Consider the following 15,192-nt stretch of genomic DNA (forward strand, 5'->3'; position numbering starts at 1 on the left):
AGAGGTAGGCGATTTTGGCTTTTTTTTCAATAGGACATGTGTGACATGGTAGGAAAGCTGAATGGGAGGACAGAAAGGCATACATTTCTGAAAAGTACACAAAATTCCAAGTTTAGGAAGGTGTGATTTGCGCAGGTCAGGCAACAACTATGTAGGGAAAAATTCCATAGTTTGGGGATAAATCGGGAAAATGACAGAAAAAAGTTATGTGGTGGACATGGTTGGCCCGGTAAGGCAATGGCTTCTGTGAATTTTGAGACAAACAATGCTCCGCTACATTCCCCCGACTCTTCCAGTTTGGAAATCGCACATTTTTCGTAATGTTTCACAAAACAAGCAATACCACAAGCCAAAAACTGAGCCATGGTACACAGGAGTTTTATGCTTACGGCCTAAACAGACGTACTTAGCATGTGTAAATAAGGAAAACAAATGTGGTGAGGAAGGGCAGGCATACATTTTTTGAAAGAGCATAGGCAGAGCTTTTGAAGGGTTGGTGACTTGTGCATGTTACAAAAGTGCCTTCCCGCGTTCCCACAGGTGTCCCAATGAGAGGCAGACCTCGTATACGTGGGTGTCGTCACCTGGGTGAGAATGGGTAAATCATTCATGCATTAAGAGCTCTGGGAATACAAGAATCACTGTGTAGCATCCCACTGCCACCCTGTTTCTCCTCTTGAAGCCCATTCACATGCACCTTTGCGCTCACATACAGGTCACAATGCAGTCGGACAGGCAGGGTGGGGTTTAGCACAACGAGGAATCTCCTTGTGAGCAGTGAAGCCACGTCAAGGCACCCACCGGTTCACTGGCCATTCATTCACCTTTCGTGTCTGCAGTCAGTAGGCATCCATTTCAGCAGTCGCTCCTCTACCAAATCACGTGCGCCACAGCAAGTGTATCTGCACACTTATAGCATGTGGTCATCTGCTCACAATGCAACCGTGTCTCCAGGAAATAGCTTTCACATCATTTTCCAGCAATTGCAGATCAACTGTGTCTGCGTTCAAATGTCATGTGCCACCAGTTGTATCTGTATACTGATAGCAAGCGCACATTGGCTCACTTTGCTACCTGGCCTACAGACGCAGTCTTTCACACCAATTTCGAGTACGCCCATAGCAAGTATGCCTGTATTCACCGTTCATGTTGAAACATTCATATGTGCAACCTTACCCACATTAAACTCACACCCTCTAACATACTAATCATTTCAGCAGTGCTGGGAAAGTGCATTCACAGAAATGACATTGGCATGTACTACGTAGCTTTACCTCACTCACACACCAATCGTATCCAAGTCATTCCTACAGAAGACATTTCAGTTACACCACACATAACATTAGTTCAGGTACAAAAATAAAGAAGGCAGCGTGTATGATGTACGCAAGACATCGCCGCCATATAGATGGTGTCCAAGTACCACTTTCTTGACACTGTGACTGTGGCGTGTACTATTTTCAAAAGACACCCCTTGATTGGAGGGAACTGGAATGGTGTTCCCGTCTTCTCCAACGCACCCCTCCAGTACAGGGAGCGGGACATACATTTTTTTGTAAGGCAAGCCTCAGGTGGAAGGAGCTGGAATCGTGTTCCTTTCCAATGTACGCCTGAAGCAGAGAGAGCTACACTAACGTTTTCTTCTAAGGCAGGCCTGAACCTGAGCGAGCTGCACTAGCATGCCTTGCCAAGACACCCCAAAGTGGAGTGAACCAGAGTGGGTTCCTTTCTTCTCCAAGGCATGCCTCAAGTGGAGGGAGCTGGAGTGGCATTCCTTTGCAAGATACACCTCAAGTCATACGAGCCAGAATTGCGTTCCTTTGCAAATCACACCTCGCGCAGAGGGAGCTAAACTGACCTTTCATTCTAAGGCAGGGCTCAAGTAAAAGGTACCGGAGTGGTCTGCCTTTCTAAGGCTGGCCTCAAGTGGAGGGAGCAGTACTAGCATTGCTTGCCAAGGCACGCCAAAGGGGAGTGAACCAGAATGGTGTTCCTTTCTTCTGTAAGGCACGCCTCCAGTGGAAGTAGCAGGACAGATGTTTTTTTTGTAAGGCAAGCCTCAAGTGGAAGGAGCCAGAATCTCATCGCTTTCCAATGTATGCCTGAAGCGGAGGGAGCTTCACTGACGTTTCTTTCGAGGGGATTGGTTCCTCTGACGTATTCCATATCTATGACAGGTAATCACCACAGCTGTGCTGCTTCGTAAATTGTTTCTGCGTCGATGACGTCGATACGCTGTCCTCGAGGGCCTCCGTCGAGCCGACGTCACCGGATGGTATAAGTAGGACGCATGACGCCCGTAGCCTCAGTTCTGTTTTTTCCGCGAACGTGTTCGCTTCGGAGATCTCGGCGCGCCTCGGTTCTTCTGAGTTATATTCTTTCGGTTCTTCGACCTTGTTTGTTTGTGAAGATCATCATGTCGTCGTCGTCTTCTACCTCGCGGCCGGGTTTCAAGAAGTTTTGGGACTGCGGTTCCAAGATGTCGCTTACAGACCCGCACAGCGCCTGCCTATGGTGCCTCGGTGAAGGCCACACCGAGAAATGATTGTGAAGATTGCCAATCGTTAACATCAAAGGCCTTGCGGGAGCGGAAGAAGAAGCTTTCTGTCGGTAGTTTCCAAGCCCCGAAAGCCAAAATCCGCTGGACTTTCGACCGATGATTGGAGAGGCAAATCTCCATGTCGTAGGCGTAAGTCCAGGGGGTCTTGGTCCTGGAGTGGTTCCCGCCATTCCTCTGCCTCTTCGAGGCACTCAAGGAAACGCTGTCACCGGTCGCCTTCCCCGTCCTTCTCCGAGGACTCTGCCTGTCGGCGGGTTGCTTGTTCCAACAAGCACTCTACTCCTGCGGAATGGGATGCCTTTCGCATGGAGATGATGGCGATTTTTCAATCGCAGGGCTCTGTTCCGTCTGCGCCTACGAAAGAAGCCGGTAGGGAACGTACTAGGGCCACAGCTTGCACGCCTTCGGGCTCGGGTGGTAGGAGCAATCATCGGGCGCCTTCGAGGTCCCGATCGGACAAGGTGGATCGCTCTAGTCCTGCCCGCTCCAGGTCCCGGTCCTCGATGCCCTCGAGATAGTCAGAGCCTGTGAGGTCTTCGAAGAAGACGTTGACACCATCAGCGCCATGTCCGTCGAGGGACTCTCTCGAGGCTCCGCCTCCGAAGAAGTCATTGATGCCATCGGCTCCGAGGCAGTCGAAGGACACGTTCGGGGCTCTGCCCTCGAGGCCTGTGTCGAAGCCATCGGCGCCACGCTCGACGTCAAAGCAGATTCTGTCGATGCCCTCAACGCCTTTCGAGGATGCTTTGTCGGAGGTGCCCCGTGTATCGGTGGAAACCCCGAGGAAGGCCCTGGAGAAGTCGGTGAGACCTATCTTTGAGCTTTTTTTTGTGCCCTCCTCCAGGGATTTATTCCAACCTCTGGATTATATTTCTGAGGTGGAGGAAGGGTTGGTTCCGGATGAGGTTCCTGACGAGATATTGTCTGGTCATAGCCAGATTGAAGACTTGCGTCAGTCTTTGTACGACGCCAGTGATCTTGAAACCTCCCCGGAGGTTGAGTTTGGCAGGCCTTAGCCTGGTACGCATGCTGACTCTTCGTACAGGTGGTTGATGTCGAGGGTGACAGAGTACTTTGGGTGGTTTGCGCCACCAGTAGATTTTCTGTAGGACGAGCTGACAGATATCTTGGACCAAGGTCCATCAACTGACCCTGTACTGCCATTCCATATGGCTTTGCAACGAAGGGTGGCGGTGGCTTGGTCTGCTCCGGAGAGTCTCCCGACATTGGGTAAGTCGTTGTCAAAAAGTAGCGCCCAGCCAGTGGCGACCCTGGCTACTTGTCAATGCACCCTACTCTGGAGAGTTTGGTGGTACAGGCCGCTACGGCCCCAGCAAAACAGGCGTTGTACCCTACCATCCCTCCTGATGGGGACGACAAACGCTTTGACGGTTGGGCAAAGAAAGTCTTTTCTTCAGGGGGTATGGCTTTGAAACCAGCCAACTGTGTGTGTGCCTTAGCACGTTTCACTCACACTCTGTGGAATTGTTTCATTGGCGGCTGAATGTATTCCCAAAGGGGAGGAACAGGATGGCTTTCTTGCCCTTGTACAGGATGGCAAGGATGCCATGTGTGAATCCGTTCAGTCGGGTCTGGACGTGGCAGACTGCGTCAGCCGGTCCATGGCGGCGAGCACTGTGATGCGCAGCTTTGTGTGGTATGCGAAAGTCAGTGTTTGCTTCGGTTGTGCAAGCCCGGCTTCTTAACATGCCCTTTGATGGTGACCATCTTTTTGGCAGCAAGGCTGACGAGAGCCTTGAGAGGTTGCAGACCTCCAAAGCTGCAGCAAAGTCGTTGAGCGCTGCAGTTCGCTAACCTCTGCCTTTTCGTCCTAGGGGACAGCAATGGAGAGGAGGTTCCTTTCGATACTACTGTTCCTTTGGTAGATCGAGGGGAGCTGCAAGTCAAAGGGGCCAACGTAGGAGTACCAGAGGTGGAAAACGCGGTACTCGAGGTGCCAAGGCCACTCGGGCAGTTGCCTCTTTGCCCTCAGGCACTGCCGCAGCCGCTTCGGCTCAGTCATGAGGCCATGTCCCATGGTTCGCCGGTTGGGGGAAGGCTGGCGCAGCATCTTGTTAAATGGCGTGCCATTACTTCAGATGTGTGTGTTCTGGAGATCATAGCCCACGGCTACTGTCTTCCTTTTCGGCAGAGGCCTCACGACAATCCACCAGGGAATCTCACTTTGAAGAGTCTGGATCTGCTCATTGCGCAGGAAATCAAATCCCTGCTGGAGAAAGGCGCCATAGAACTGGAAAGACGGGGGATTGAGACCCATCATGGACTTGCGTGGTTTGAACAAGCTCCTCAGGAAGGACAAGTTCAAGATGGTTACTCTCTCTCAAGTTCTCCAGGCCCTTAAACTTCAGGACGGATTGGTGTCTATCAACCTCAAAGACGCTTACTTTCATGTGCCGATTCATCCCAAGCACAAGAAGTACCTGAGGTTCGTGGTTGGTGACTCACACTTTCAGTTTCGGGTCCTGCCGTTTGGATTGACCTCCGCCCCGAGGGTTTTCACCAAGCTCATGGTGGTGGTGGCGGCAGCGTATCTCAGGAAAGGGGGGATTCACGTCTACCCCTACCTGGACGATTGGTTTATCAGGGCGCGTTCTCCCGAGCAAGTCCTGGATCATCTGTCGGTCACCTGCCACTCCCTTCACAGGCTGGGCTTCTCCCTCAACTTGAAGTCCCACTTGACGCCAACACAGTAGCTCCAGTACATCGGAGCAGTGCTCGACACATCCCTGGGGCAGTGTTTCCCTCTCCAGTTGAGGGCGCATCACATTCTGCAGATGGTGCGCAAGTTTCAACCTGCCCAGAGTCTCCCGGCGTTAGAGTTCTTGAGGTTGCTCGGCCTCATGGCATCCTGCATTCTTCTGGTGCCAGATGCACGGCTGCGGATGAGATCTCTGCAGCGGGCTCTCAAGATGCAGTGGCCACAGTCCTCCGGCAGGATGTCAGATCCCGTTCAGGTGATGCCCAGGACCTTCTGTGGTGGGCCGTCAAAGGCAATCTGATGAAGGGGGCTCCGTTTTGGCTACCCTGGCTGGAGGTGACGATCATGACGGACGCATCCCTCACGGGATGGGGAGCTCATGCCAACGAGTTGAGTCAGTGGTTGTTGGTCTCCGTTGGAGTCCAGACTCCATATCAATCTGTTGGAGCTGAGGGCTGTCAGGCTTGCCCTGAAGGCTTTTCTGCCGACTGTGCGAGGGAAGAATGTCCTGATTCTGACAGACAACACAGTGGCCATGCACTACCTCAACAAAAAGGGGGGGCAGGGTCACTTCCTCTGTGCAGAGAGGCGATGCAGCTCTGGTTCTGGGCCATCCAGCAGGAAATTTCGATCTCGGCAGTTCATCTGGCCGGAGACGAAAACGAGATGGTGGGCGCTCTGAGCAGGCAGAGCACGATCTCTCACGAGTGGGAGCTGGCTCAGGAGATTCTCCTGGAGATCTTCGCCCTTTGGGGGACCCCACAAGTGGATCTCTTTGCACCAGTGTCAACCGGAAGTGCGAAAGGTTCTGCTCGCAGGAATTTCCTCACAAGAGGAGCCTTAGGGGACGCGTTTGTGGTGGAGTGGTCCTTACCACTGCTGTATGTGTATCCACCAGTCCCCGTCATACGGCAAGTGCTGCGGAGGTTACGGAGGTTCGGTTCCCGGATGATCCTCATTGCTCCGGCATGGGCCCGGAGAACGTGGTACCCGGACCTTCTCGACTTGTCCATCTGCCCTCCGTGCCGTCTTCCCTACCGAGACGATCTGCTCTCATGGGAGGGGGATGTCAGGTTCTCCATCCAGAGGTCAGATCCCTCAACCTTCACGCTTGGCTTCTGAAAGGTTGAGGTGTAACGATTGGGACCTCCCCGAAGACGTGATGAAGGTGTTAATTTCAGCCAGAAGGCCTGCAACAAAGTCCCTGTACCGTTGCCGTTGGAGAAAGTTCTGCGACCGGTGCAGGGTTCAGAATGTGGATCCTTTTTCATGCGACATTCCTGTGGTTCTGTCCTTTTTACTTTCCTTAGCCCACAAGTGCCTGAAAGTGGGTACCATTAAAGGTTACCTAGCGGCGCTGCCTATATTTAAGAGCTCGCCTGAGGAGTGTTCTTATTTTAAAATTCCTTTTAATTTCTCAGTTTCTGAAAGGGCTTACTAATGTGTTTCCACCGTCACCTTTCCAGGTGCCCTGTTGGGATTTGAACCTGGCTCTAAAATTCCTCATGGGTTCTCAATTTGAGCCTTTACATTCCTGTCCTTTGAGACTGTTAACCCTTAAAACTGTATTTTTAGTTGCGGTTACCTCCGCTCGCAGAGTGCGTGAGTTGCAGGCACTTTCTGTTAAGCCACCCTTCACAGTGTTTCATAAGGACAGGGTTGTCCTTCCTTTCTTCCGAAAGTTGTGTCGGAATTTCATTTAAGCCAGAAGGTCAATCTTCCGGCGTTCTATCCTCCTCCGCATCCTGGTAAGGAAGAGGAGAGGCTCCATAGGTTGCATCCTAGGAGAGCTTTAAGTTTCTACATTTCACGCATGTCCCGGGTCAGAGTGGACGATCAGCTCTTTATTGGATACGCTGGAATGCGTTTGGGACAAGCTGTTACTAAGCAGACTTTGTCTAGATGGATTATCTTGGCAATTTCTGAATGTTACCGCTTGGCGGGTTAGGGCCCTCCAGTAGGCTTACGGGCCCATTCTACTAGGGGTGTGGCTGTCTCTACTGCCCTGCAGAGGGGTGTTCCCATTCATAACATTTGTGAAGCAGCCACATGGGCTTTGGTCCATACTTTTGTAAGACACTACTCCCTAGATTCTATCCATGGGCAGGATCTGGCCTTTGGCAAGGCGGTCCTTTATTCTGCAATTTAATTCAGCATTCTAAATTTCTAAATTCTAAATTCTTTTCCCTCCTCCATATGTTGGTACTGCTTTGGGAGTCTGTCATAGATATGGAATACGTTGGAGGAACCAATCCCCTCGAAGCAGTTACTTTCTTACCTGATAACGTTCTTTCGATGGGCTGTTCCGACGACGTATTCCATATCTCTCCCTCCCAGCCTGCCCCGCTACAAAATTCCGATTGCTGCTTACGTTTCCGCAAGGCTTTCTGTGGTCATACTGGCAGAAGATTGGTGCCACACGTTCTGGGAAAAAACTACAACTGAGGCTGCGGGCGTCGTGCGTCCTACTTATAACATCCGGTGACGTCGGCTCGATGGAGGCCCTCAAGGACAGCGTATTGACGTCATCGCCGCAGGACGCAGACGCCGAAAATGTTTCCAAAGCAGCACAGATGTGGTGATTACCTGTCATAGATATGGAATACGTCGTCGGAACATCCCATCGAAAGAACGTTACCAGGTAAGAAAGTAACTTGTTCTTCTAAACTGCATTAAAGCCGTCATTGCCATTTCAGACAAAAACAGAAAGGCCTCTACATTTACTCGTAATTTTATATGTAGTGTTTTTTTGAGTGGTGGAGGGGCAGTGTAGCTTAAGTAATTATTTTTTCTACGTTGTGTTTGGAACGCTACTGTTAGTTGTTTATAGACCTCGAGTCATCCCTTCTTTAATGTGGTCAGAGTGGAGGTTTTATTTTTAAACTGCATCGCTAATTGCACTTGTTATTAACCAAATTAAAGTTATGATGTACAATAGACTGCCCCACTTGTTCAGTCACTTTCCCTTAAAAGTAAGAATAAGCATGTTCAGTTGTTTACAGAACTAACGCACATGCATAAATAACCTATATTTCTATAGCAATGAATGGAACAAATGAGCCTGTGTTTGCATTCATGTTTGAAGGGTATCTGCGTTATTATGCATATGCTTTCAGACCTTTGGCATTTATTTTCTTGCGTGCATGTTGGACTTTTGCATTTCAATTTACTACAATTAGTCTTATGTGAAAAGTTAAGCTATTAAGTTCTGATCGATGTGTTTTTTGTTTTTAGGGATTGTTTCCAGAAGGGGAGGCCATTTCACCTATTTAGGTTGTTGTTGCAGTATCATGAGCCTGAATTGTGTTCCTTTCTTGACACCAAGAAGATAACTCCAGATTGCTATGCACTTAACTGGGTAATGTAATGTAGAACATGAACAGTGGCACCTTTTTGTTTCTTATTTGTATTGGCCTTTCCAATGCAATCGTATTTGCTGCCATTTGCTAGGTGTCTTATGCAGTGCTGCATTGCCAATGATGAGTATAGTCTCTGTCCATGGCCAACTTATTTCTCGCTGTGCGTACAAGCAATTTTTAGAACCTAGTCTGATTTTCGTTTTAGTACCACTATCAGTTATCGCTTTTGCATAAGCTTATGCTACCCATGGGCACCTGACTCTTAAGTGGCATTGCACTATTGAATCTGCCCACACGTTTGACAAATGCACGGACGATTTTCAAAAATGCACTGAGAATTCCTTCAATCTGTACAGAAAAAGAGGAGTTTTTCTTTGAGAGCTGTAAGGGTTTATAAACGTGCATGACATTAGATTTAATAGCCGGCTAAGCTAGAATTTAGATTACCGGCAATTTTGTAGGGTCAAGGAGACCTACATGGGACACCATGTAATGGCTCAGTTTAATAAGACCTTGGAAGGGATTGATAAGACGCCTTTTGCAAGTTAAGTTATGAAACTGTATTATATGTAAAGGTTGTGCGCATTCGACAACACAACCCTGTTATGTCATCCGCAAAAAAGGAGCATTGAGACTGTTAGGGAAGTTGTTCGATTTTGCTGCTTTTTAGCATAATTTCTTGATCTCCAGCAAATACGCAGGCTTTTTAGTTGTTTTTTCTGATCCTTTTTGGCAAGTGAGATACTTTGTCACTGTCATTTGACACGGTAACTCGCTTCTTAGACAATTACCAGTACGTTCCTAAGGATTCTATGTGAAAATGTCCCCGGGAAAATGTAGTCTTGTGAAAAATGTAATCAATACAAGTAAAGTGTGAAAATGTTAAAGAACAAAAAAAGTTCCCAAATAGGGGAACCCCCGTCCCCTGCGCACTATCTTTAGGCTCAAAAATAAAAGCCAAACCCTTAAGAAATAATGTCTTTAGATAGTTAATCTAGTCTTATTGTACACTTCAAATATTACCTGTCAGCAGTTACTTATCACACATTTTATTTTGAAAACAATTTTTCATTAAATAGAAATCGTATTAATTTTTTAGGTCCAACGCGTTTTGAGATTCTTTTTCTTCGTCAGGGGCATAATTCAAATAATTTCTACAAAAAACATCAGATAATATAGTTTGTCATATAATTTTAGTCATTTTACTAATACAAATAATTTCTTATTTTCAGAATTATCTCATTGTGCATTGTCCTTCAACCTCCAATTCATACTTGGAAGTCTTTAGTACAGACTGCAGTTAAAAACTCATATTGTCCCAAAGTCTTCCAGTTCCTTTCAGTGATTGATTTTTTTTTAAGCAACAATTATACTTTTTGTTATGACATAAATCCATAATCTTTAAGATGTCATAAAGACACTCTGTGTTAATATTCATTATGCTCGGATTTAAGCCGGTAAGATAGCTCAGCGGGTTGAGCGCTCGGTGCTGCGATCTGAGCGTGATCTGCAGGTCGCAGGTTCGAATCCCGGCAAGGCCAACTCAGCCTTTCATTCTTCCGAGGTCGATAAATGAGTTCCAATTTCGGTTGGGTGATATTGGGCCTCATTACAACCCTGGCGTTAAGGGGTTAACGGCGCCGTAAAAGGCTGCAGCGCCGTTAAACCCTTAACGCCAGATTCACACTTTAACGCCTGCTTTTTGCAGGCGTTAAAGTCCAAGGCGCTAAGCGACCTTGGTGCTAATTACGGCACCGTAATTTACGGTGCCGTAATTAGCGCCTTCCCCATCCCCATTGAGCCCTATGGGGCAAAAATGGGAATGGGGAAGGGGCAATGGTGAATGGGGATTTACCGCCCCGCCAACCTTGGAATGGGGCGGTAAATCCGCCATCCACCATGGCTAATAGCACCATGGTCCTACGCCAGGGTTGTAATGAGGCCCATTGTATGTAAATCTGTGCTCTGTAAAGCGCTTTGGATTAAGGCGCTATATAAATAACACATCATTATCATTATCTGCACATAAGAAAATATGCATCATTAACGTATTGCTATTTGCTGTATTACTACATTGTAGCCATCATAGGAATTAGTAATTGATGACCTTAAGGTATAGTGTTTCAGCTTAAATTCGATGGTCATGTTATCCAAAGAAACAAGATATCCTTTTCTATGGCGAAAGGAATGGTGTATAAATGTGTAGCTCAGTTTTCAAAATGAAGGTAATAGCAGGTTGTTAAAACTTTGCTCTCCCAGAAAGTATTTGTGCTGATGTGCACCGTTTCTTGTTTTAAGACGAAATCCACCCAATATGTAATAATGAAACAGGGTCCCATTTTATTTATTTATAACATTTTTGTAACGCCCAGAACCTGGGGTATCGCAGCATTTCTTGCAGTAGACAGAAGTAGGAGGTACATTTCATACAAGAATTAGTCGTACTTAACAGGTTTTTACAAGCTTTTTGAAGGCTGTGTATGATTGTTAATTTCTGATGGCTGCCGGGAGAGAGTTCCAGAGCGTATGTGCGGTAAAACAAAAGCTCACCCCTCCTGCTCTTTTGTTCTTATAGCTAGGGGTGAGCAGTAAGATGCTGGAACGGTTGTATACAAATTGTTTGAATGTCAATTGTTCGAATAACAATTGACCTTCTGCACAGTTGACCGAATTTAAACGGTCAATTAGGATATATATGCGGGGGGAAACCCCGCGCATTTCCCCCACCCAATCCAACCCCCACCCCAACCCCCCTCAATCCCCTTATATTATTACACCAACCCAACCCATAATATATATTAAAATGACCATACGGTCAATTGTGCAGAAGGTCAATTAGGACCCCTATTTTGTGTCATTCGAACAATTGTAAACGAACAATTCGGGTAATACCACTGGAACTGGATCTAAACGAGCACACCAGGAGTTTCTGAGAGAGGCTGTTGTTGTGCTAAGTAGCTGGACGATTGGTTACCTGTGGAGAGTATCTCCATACTGGCCTTTGTTTGGAGGCGGAGTGTGCATTCAACCTACTCTCCCAAAGGAAATAAAGTCTAATAACACATGCAGAGTGTGGCTGGACGGGTGGCTTACCTGTGTTGGCTTTGGCTTGCTTGTGCACATTCAGTACGTTTTACTGCCCCTTTATTGTGCTTGTGTCCATGGTACTACAAAGTTAAACTTCATTGTTAATTGTTCATAACCGCCACCCGCTTGAAACACATTTTCGAGGGGATTGGGTCCTCTGACATATTCCATATCTATGACAGGTAATCACCACAGCTGTGCTGCTTCGGTAAATTTTCTGCGTCCTGTGTCGATGACGTCAATACGCTGTCCTCGAGGGCCTCCGTCGAGCCGACGTCACTGCATGTTATAAGTAGGACGCACGACGCCCGTAACCTCAGATCCGTTTTTTCTGCGAATGTGTTCGCTTCGGAGATCTCAGCGCGCCTCGGTTCTTCTGAGTTTCTATCGGTTCTTCGGACTTGGTTTGTGAAGATTGTATCATGTCTTCCTCTTCTTCCGTCCCGTGGTCCCGTGGTCCCGTGGTCGGGTTTCAAGAAGTGTCAGGACTGCAGTTCCAAGATGTCACTGACGGGACCCACACGACGCCTGCGTCTGGTGCCTCGGGGAGGACCACGCTACGGACGATTGTGACGAATGCCAGTCGCTCACGTCGAAGGCTTTGCAGGAGCGGAAGAAGAAGCTTTCGGTAAGTAGGTAGGGTTTCCAAACCCCGTAAGCTGAGGTCCACTGGACTTTCCACCGACGATTCGAGGGGCGACTCTCTGCGTCGTCGGCGTAAGTCCAGGGGGTCTTGGTCCCGGAGTGGTTCCCGCCATTCCTCTGTCTTGTTGAGGCACTCGAGGAAGCGCCATCACCGGTCGCCTTCCCCGTCCTCGTCCGAGGACGCTGCCCGACGACGGGTTGCTTGTCCCGGCAAGCATTCGACTCCTGCGGAATGGGAGGCATTTCGCAAGAAAATGTTGGTGATTTTTGAATCACAGGGCTCCGGTCCGTCCGCGCCTTCGAGAGAAGCCATCCGTGACCGTGCTAGAGCCACCACTCGCACGCCTTCGGGCTCGGGTGGTCGGCGCGATCATCGAGAACCTTCGAGGTCTCTGTCGGACAAGGTGGATCGCTCTAGCCATGCCCGCTCCAGGTCCCGGTCCTCGACGCCCTCGAGGCCGTCAGAGCCTGTGAGGTCTTCTTCAAAGATGTCGACGCCATCAGCGCCATGTCTGTCGAGAGGTTCACTCGAGGCTCCAGCTCTGAGGAAACGATCAACGCCATTGGCGCAGAGACCATCGAAGGACACGCTCTGGGCACCGCCCTCGAGGACTGTGTCGAGGCCGTCGGCGCTACTCTCGACGCCGATTCCATCGATGCCCTCGACGCCTTTGGAGGGTGCTTTGTCGGAGGTACCCCTTGGCACGGTGGAACCCTCGAGAAAGGCTCTGGCCAAGTCCAAACACATATTTGTCCCTTTTTCTGTGCCCCCATTCCAGCCTCTGAATTATATTTCTGAGGTGGAAGAAGGGTCTGAGGAAGGTTTGGTTCCTCATGAGGTACCTGACGAAATATTGTCTGGTCATAGCCAGATTGAAGACCTGCGTCAGTCGTTGCACGATGGCAGTGGTCTGGACACATCCCCGGAGGTGGAGTTTGGTAGGCCTGAGCCTGGTACGCACGCTGAGTCTTCGTACCGGCGGCTTATGTCAAGGGTGTCGGAGTACTTGGAGTGGTCTGCGCCCCCAGTGGATTTTCTGCAGGATGACCTGACAGATATCCTGGACCTAGGTCCACCAATTGACCCAGTTCTGCCATTCCATATGGCCTTACAAAAAAGGGCAGCGGCGGCTTGGACTGCTCCGGAGAGTCTCCCGGCAGTAGGGAAGACGTTGCCGAAAAAATACCGCCCAGCAAGTGGCGACCCCGGCTACTTGTCCGTGCACCCTACTCTGGAGAGTTTGGTGGTGCAGGCGGCGACGGCCCCGGCTAAACAGGAGTCGTACCCTACCATCCCTCCTGATAGGGACGACAAACATTTTGACGGTTTGGTGAAGAAAGTGTTTTCTTCAAGGGGTATGGCTTTGAAACCAGCCAACTGTGTGTGTGCCTTAGCACGTTTCACTCACACTCTGTGGAATTGTTTCCTTAGCGGCTGAACATATTCCCGAAGGGGAGGAACGGGATGGCTTTCTTGCTCTTGTACAGGATGGCAAGGGGGCCATGTGTGAATCTGTTCAGTCGGGTCTGGACGTGGCATACTGCGTCAGCCGGCCCATGGCGGCGAGCACCGTGATGCGCAGATTTGCGTGGTTGCGGAAGTCGGTGTTTGCTCCGGATGTACAAGCCCGGCTTCTCAGGAAGGACAAGTTCAAGATGGTTACTCTCTCTCAAGTCCTCCAGGCCCTTCAAATTCAGAACTGGTTGGTGTCTCTCGACCTCGAGGACGCTTACTTTCATGTGCCGATCCATCCCAAGCACAAGAAGTACCTGAGGTTTGCGGTTGGTGACTCACACTTTCAGTTTCGGGTCCTGCCGTTCGGATTGACCTCCGCCCCGAGGGTTTTCACCAAGCTCATGGTACTGTTGTCAGCGTATCTCAGGAAAGGGGGGGGATTCACGTCTACATCTACCTGGACGATTGGTTGATCAGGGCGCGCTCTCCGGAGCTAGTCCTGGATCATCTGTCCGTCACCTGCCACTCCATTCACAGGCTGGGCTTCTCCCTCAACTTAAAGAAGTCCCACTTGACGCCAACCCAGCGGCTCCAGTACATCGGAGCAGTGCTCCACACATTCCTGGGGCAGTGTTTCATCCCCAGGTGAGGGCTCATCACATTCTGCAGATGGTGCACAAGTTTCAACATGCCCAGGCTCTCCCGACCTTCGAGTTCTAGAGGTTGCTCGGCCTCATGGCATCCTGCATTCTTCTGGTGCCAGAGGATCGACTGCAGGTGAGATCTTTGCAGTGGGCTCTCAAGATGCAGTGGTCACAGTCCTCCGGCAGGATGTCGGACCCCGTTCAGGTGCCGCCCTCGGTCGCCCAGGACCTTCTGTGGTGGGCCGGCGAAGGCATAATGATGAAGAGGGCTCCATTTTGGCTACCCTGGCCGGACGTGACAATCGTGACGGACGCAACCCTCACGGGATGGATCTCATGCCAACGAGTTGACAGTCAGCGGTCGTTGGTCTCAGTTGGAGTCCAGACTCATATCAATGTGTTGGAGCTGAGGGCCGTCAGGCTTGCCCTGACGGCTTTTCTGCCGACTGTGTGAGGGAAGAATGTCCTGATTCTGACGGACAGCACAGTGGCCATGCACTACCTCAACAAAAAGGGGGGGGCAGGGTCACTTCCTCTGTGCAGAGAGGCGATGCAGCTCTGGTTATGTGCCATCGAGCAGGAAATTTTGATCTCGGCAGTTCATCTGGCCGGAGACGAAAACGAGACAGCGGACACTCTGAGCAGACAGAACACGATCTCTCACGAGTGGGAGCTGGCTCAGGAGATTCTCCTGGAGCTTTTCGCCCTTTGGGGGACTCCAC

General features: G+C 49.6%; 1 protein-coding gene across 3 annotated transcripts in view; it reads left to right on the plus strand.

Moving 5' to 3' along the window:
* Nucleotides 1–15,192, plus strand: part of TBC1D23 (TBC1 domain family member 23) — a 1,631,981-nt gene that overhangs the window by 346,608 nt on the left and 1,270,181 nt on the right. For all 3 annotated transcript variants that reach the window (XM_069637239.1, XM_069637242.1, XM_069637241.1), the window contains exon 5: nt 8,514–8,637. In XM_069637239.1, the coding sequence (XP_069493340.1) occupies nt 8,514–8,637 (124 nt within the window). The remainder of the gene's footprint in view (nt 1–8,513; nt 8,638–15,192) is intronic.

The sequence above is a fragment of the Ambystoma mexicanum genome, chromosome 7p, assembly GCF_040938575.1.
Source record: "Ambystoma mexicanum isolate Mex_15411 chromosome 7p, UKY_AmexF1_1, whole genome shotgun sequence".
NCBI lineage: Eukaryota > Metazoa > Chordata > Amphibia > Caudata > Ambystomatidae > Ambystoma > Ambystoma mexicanum.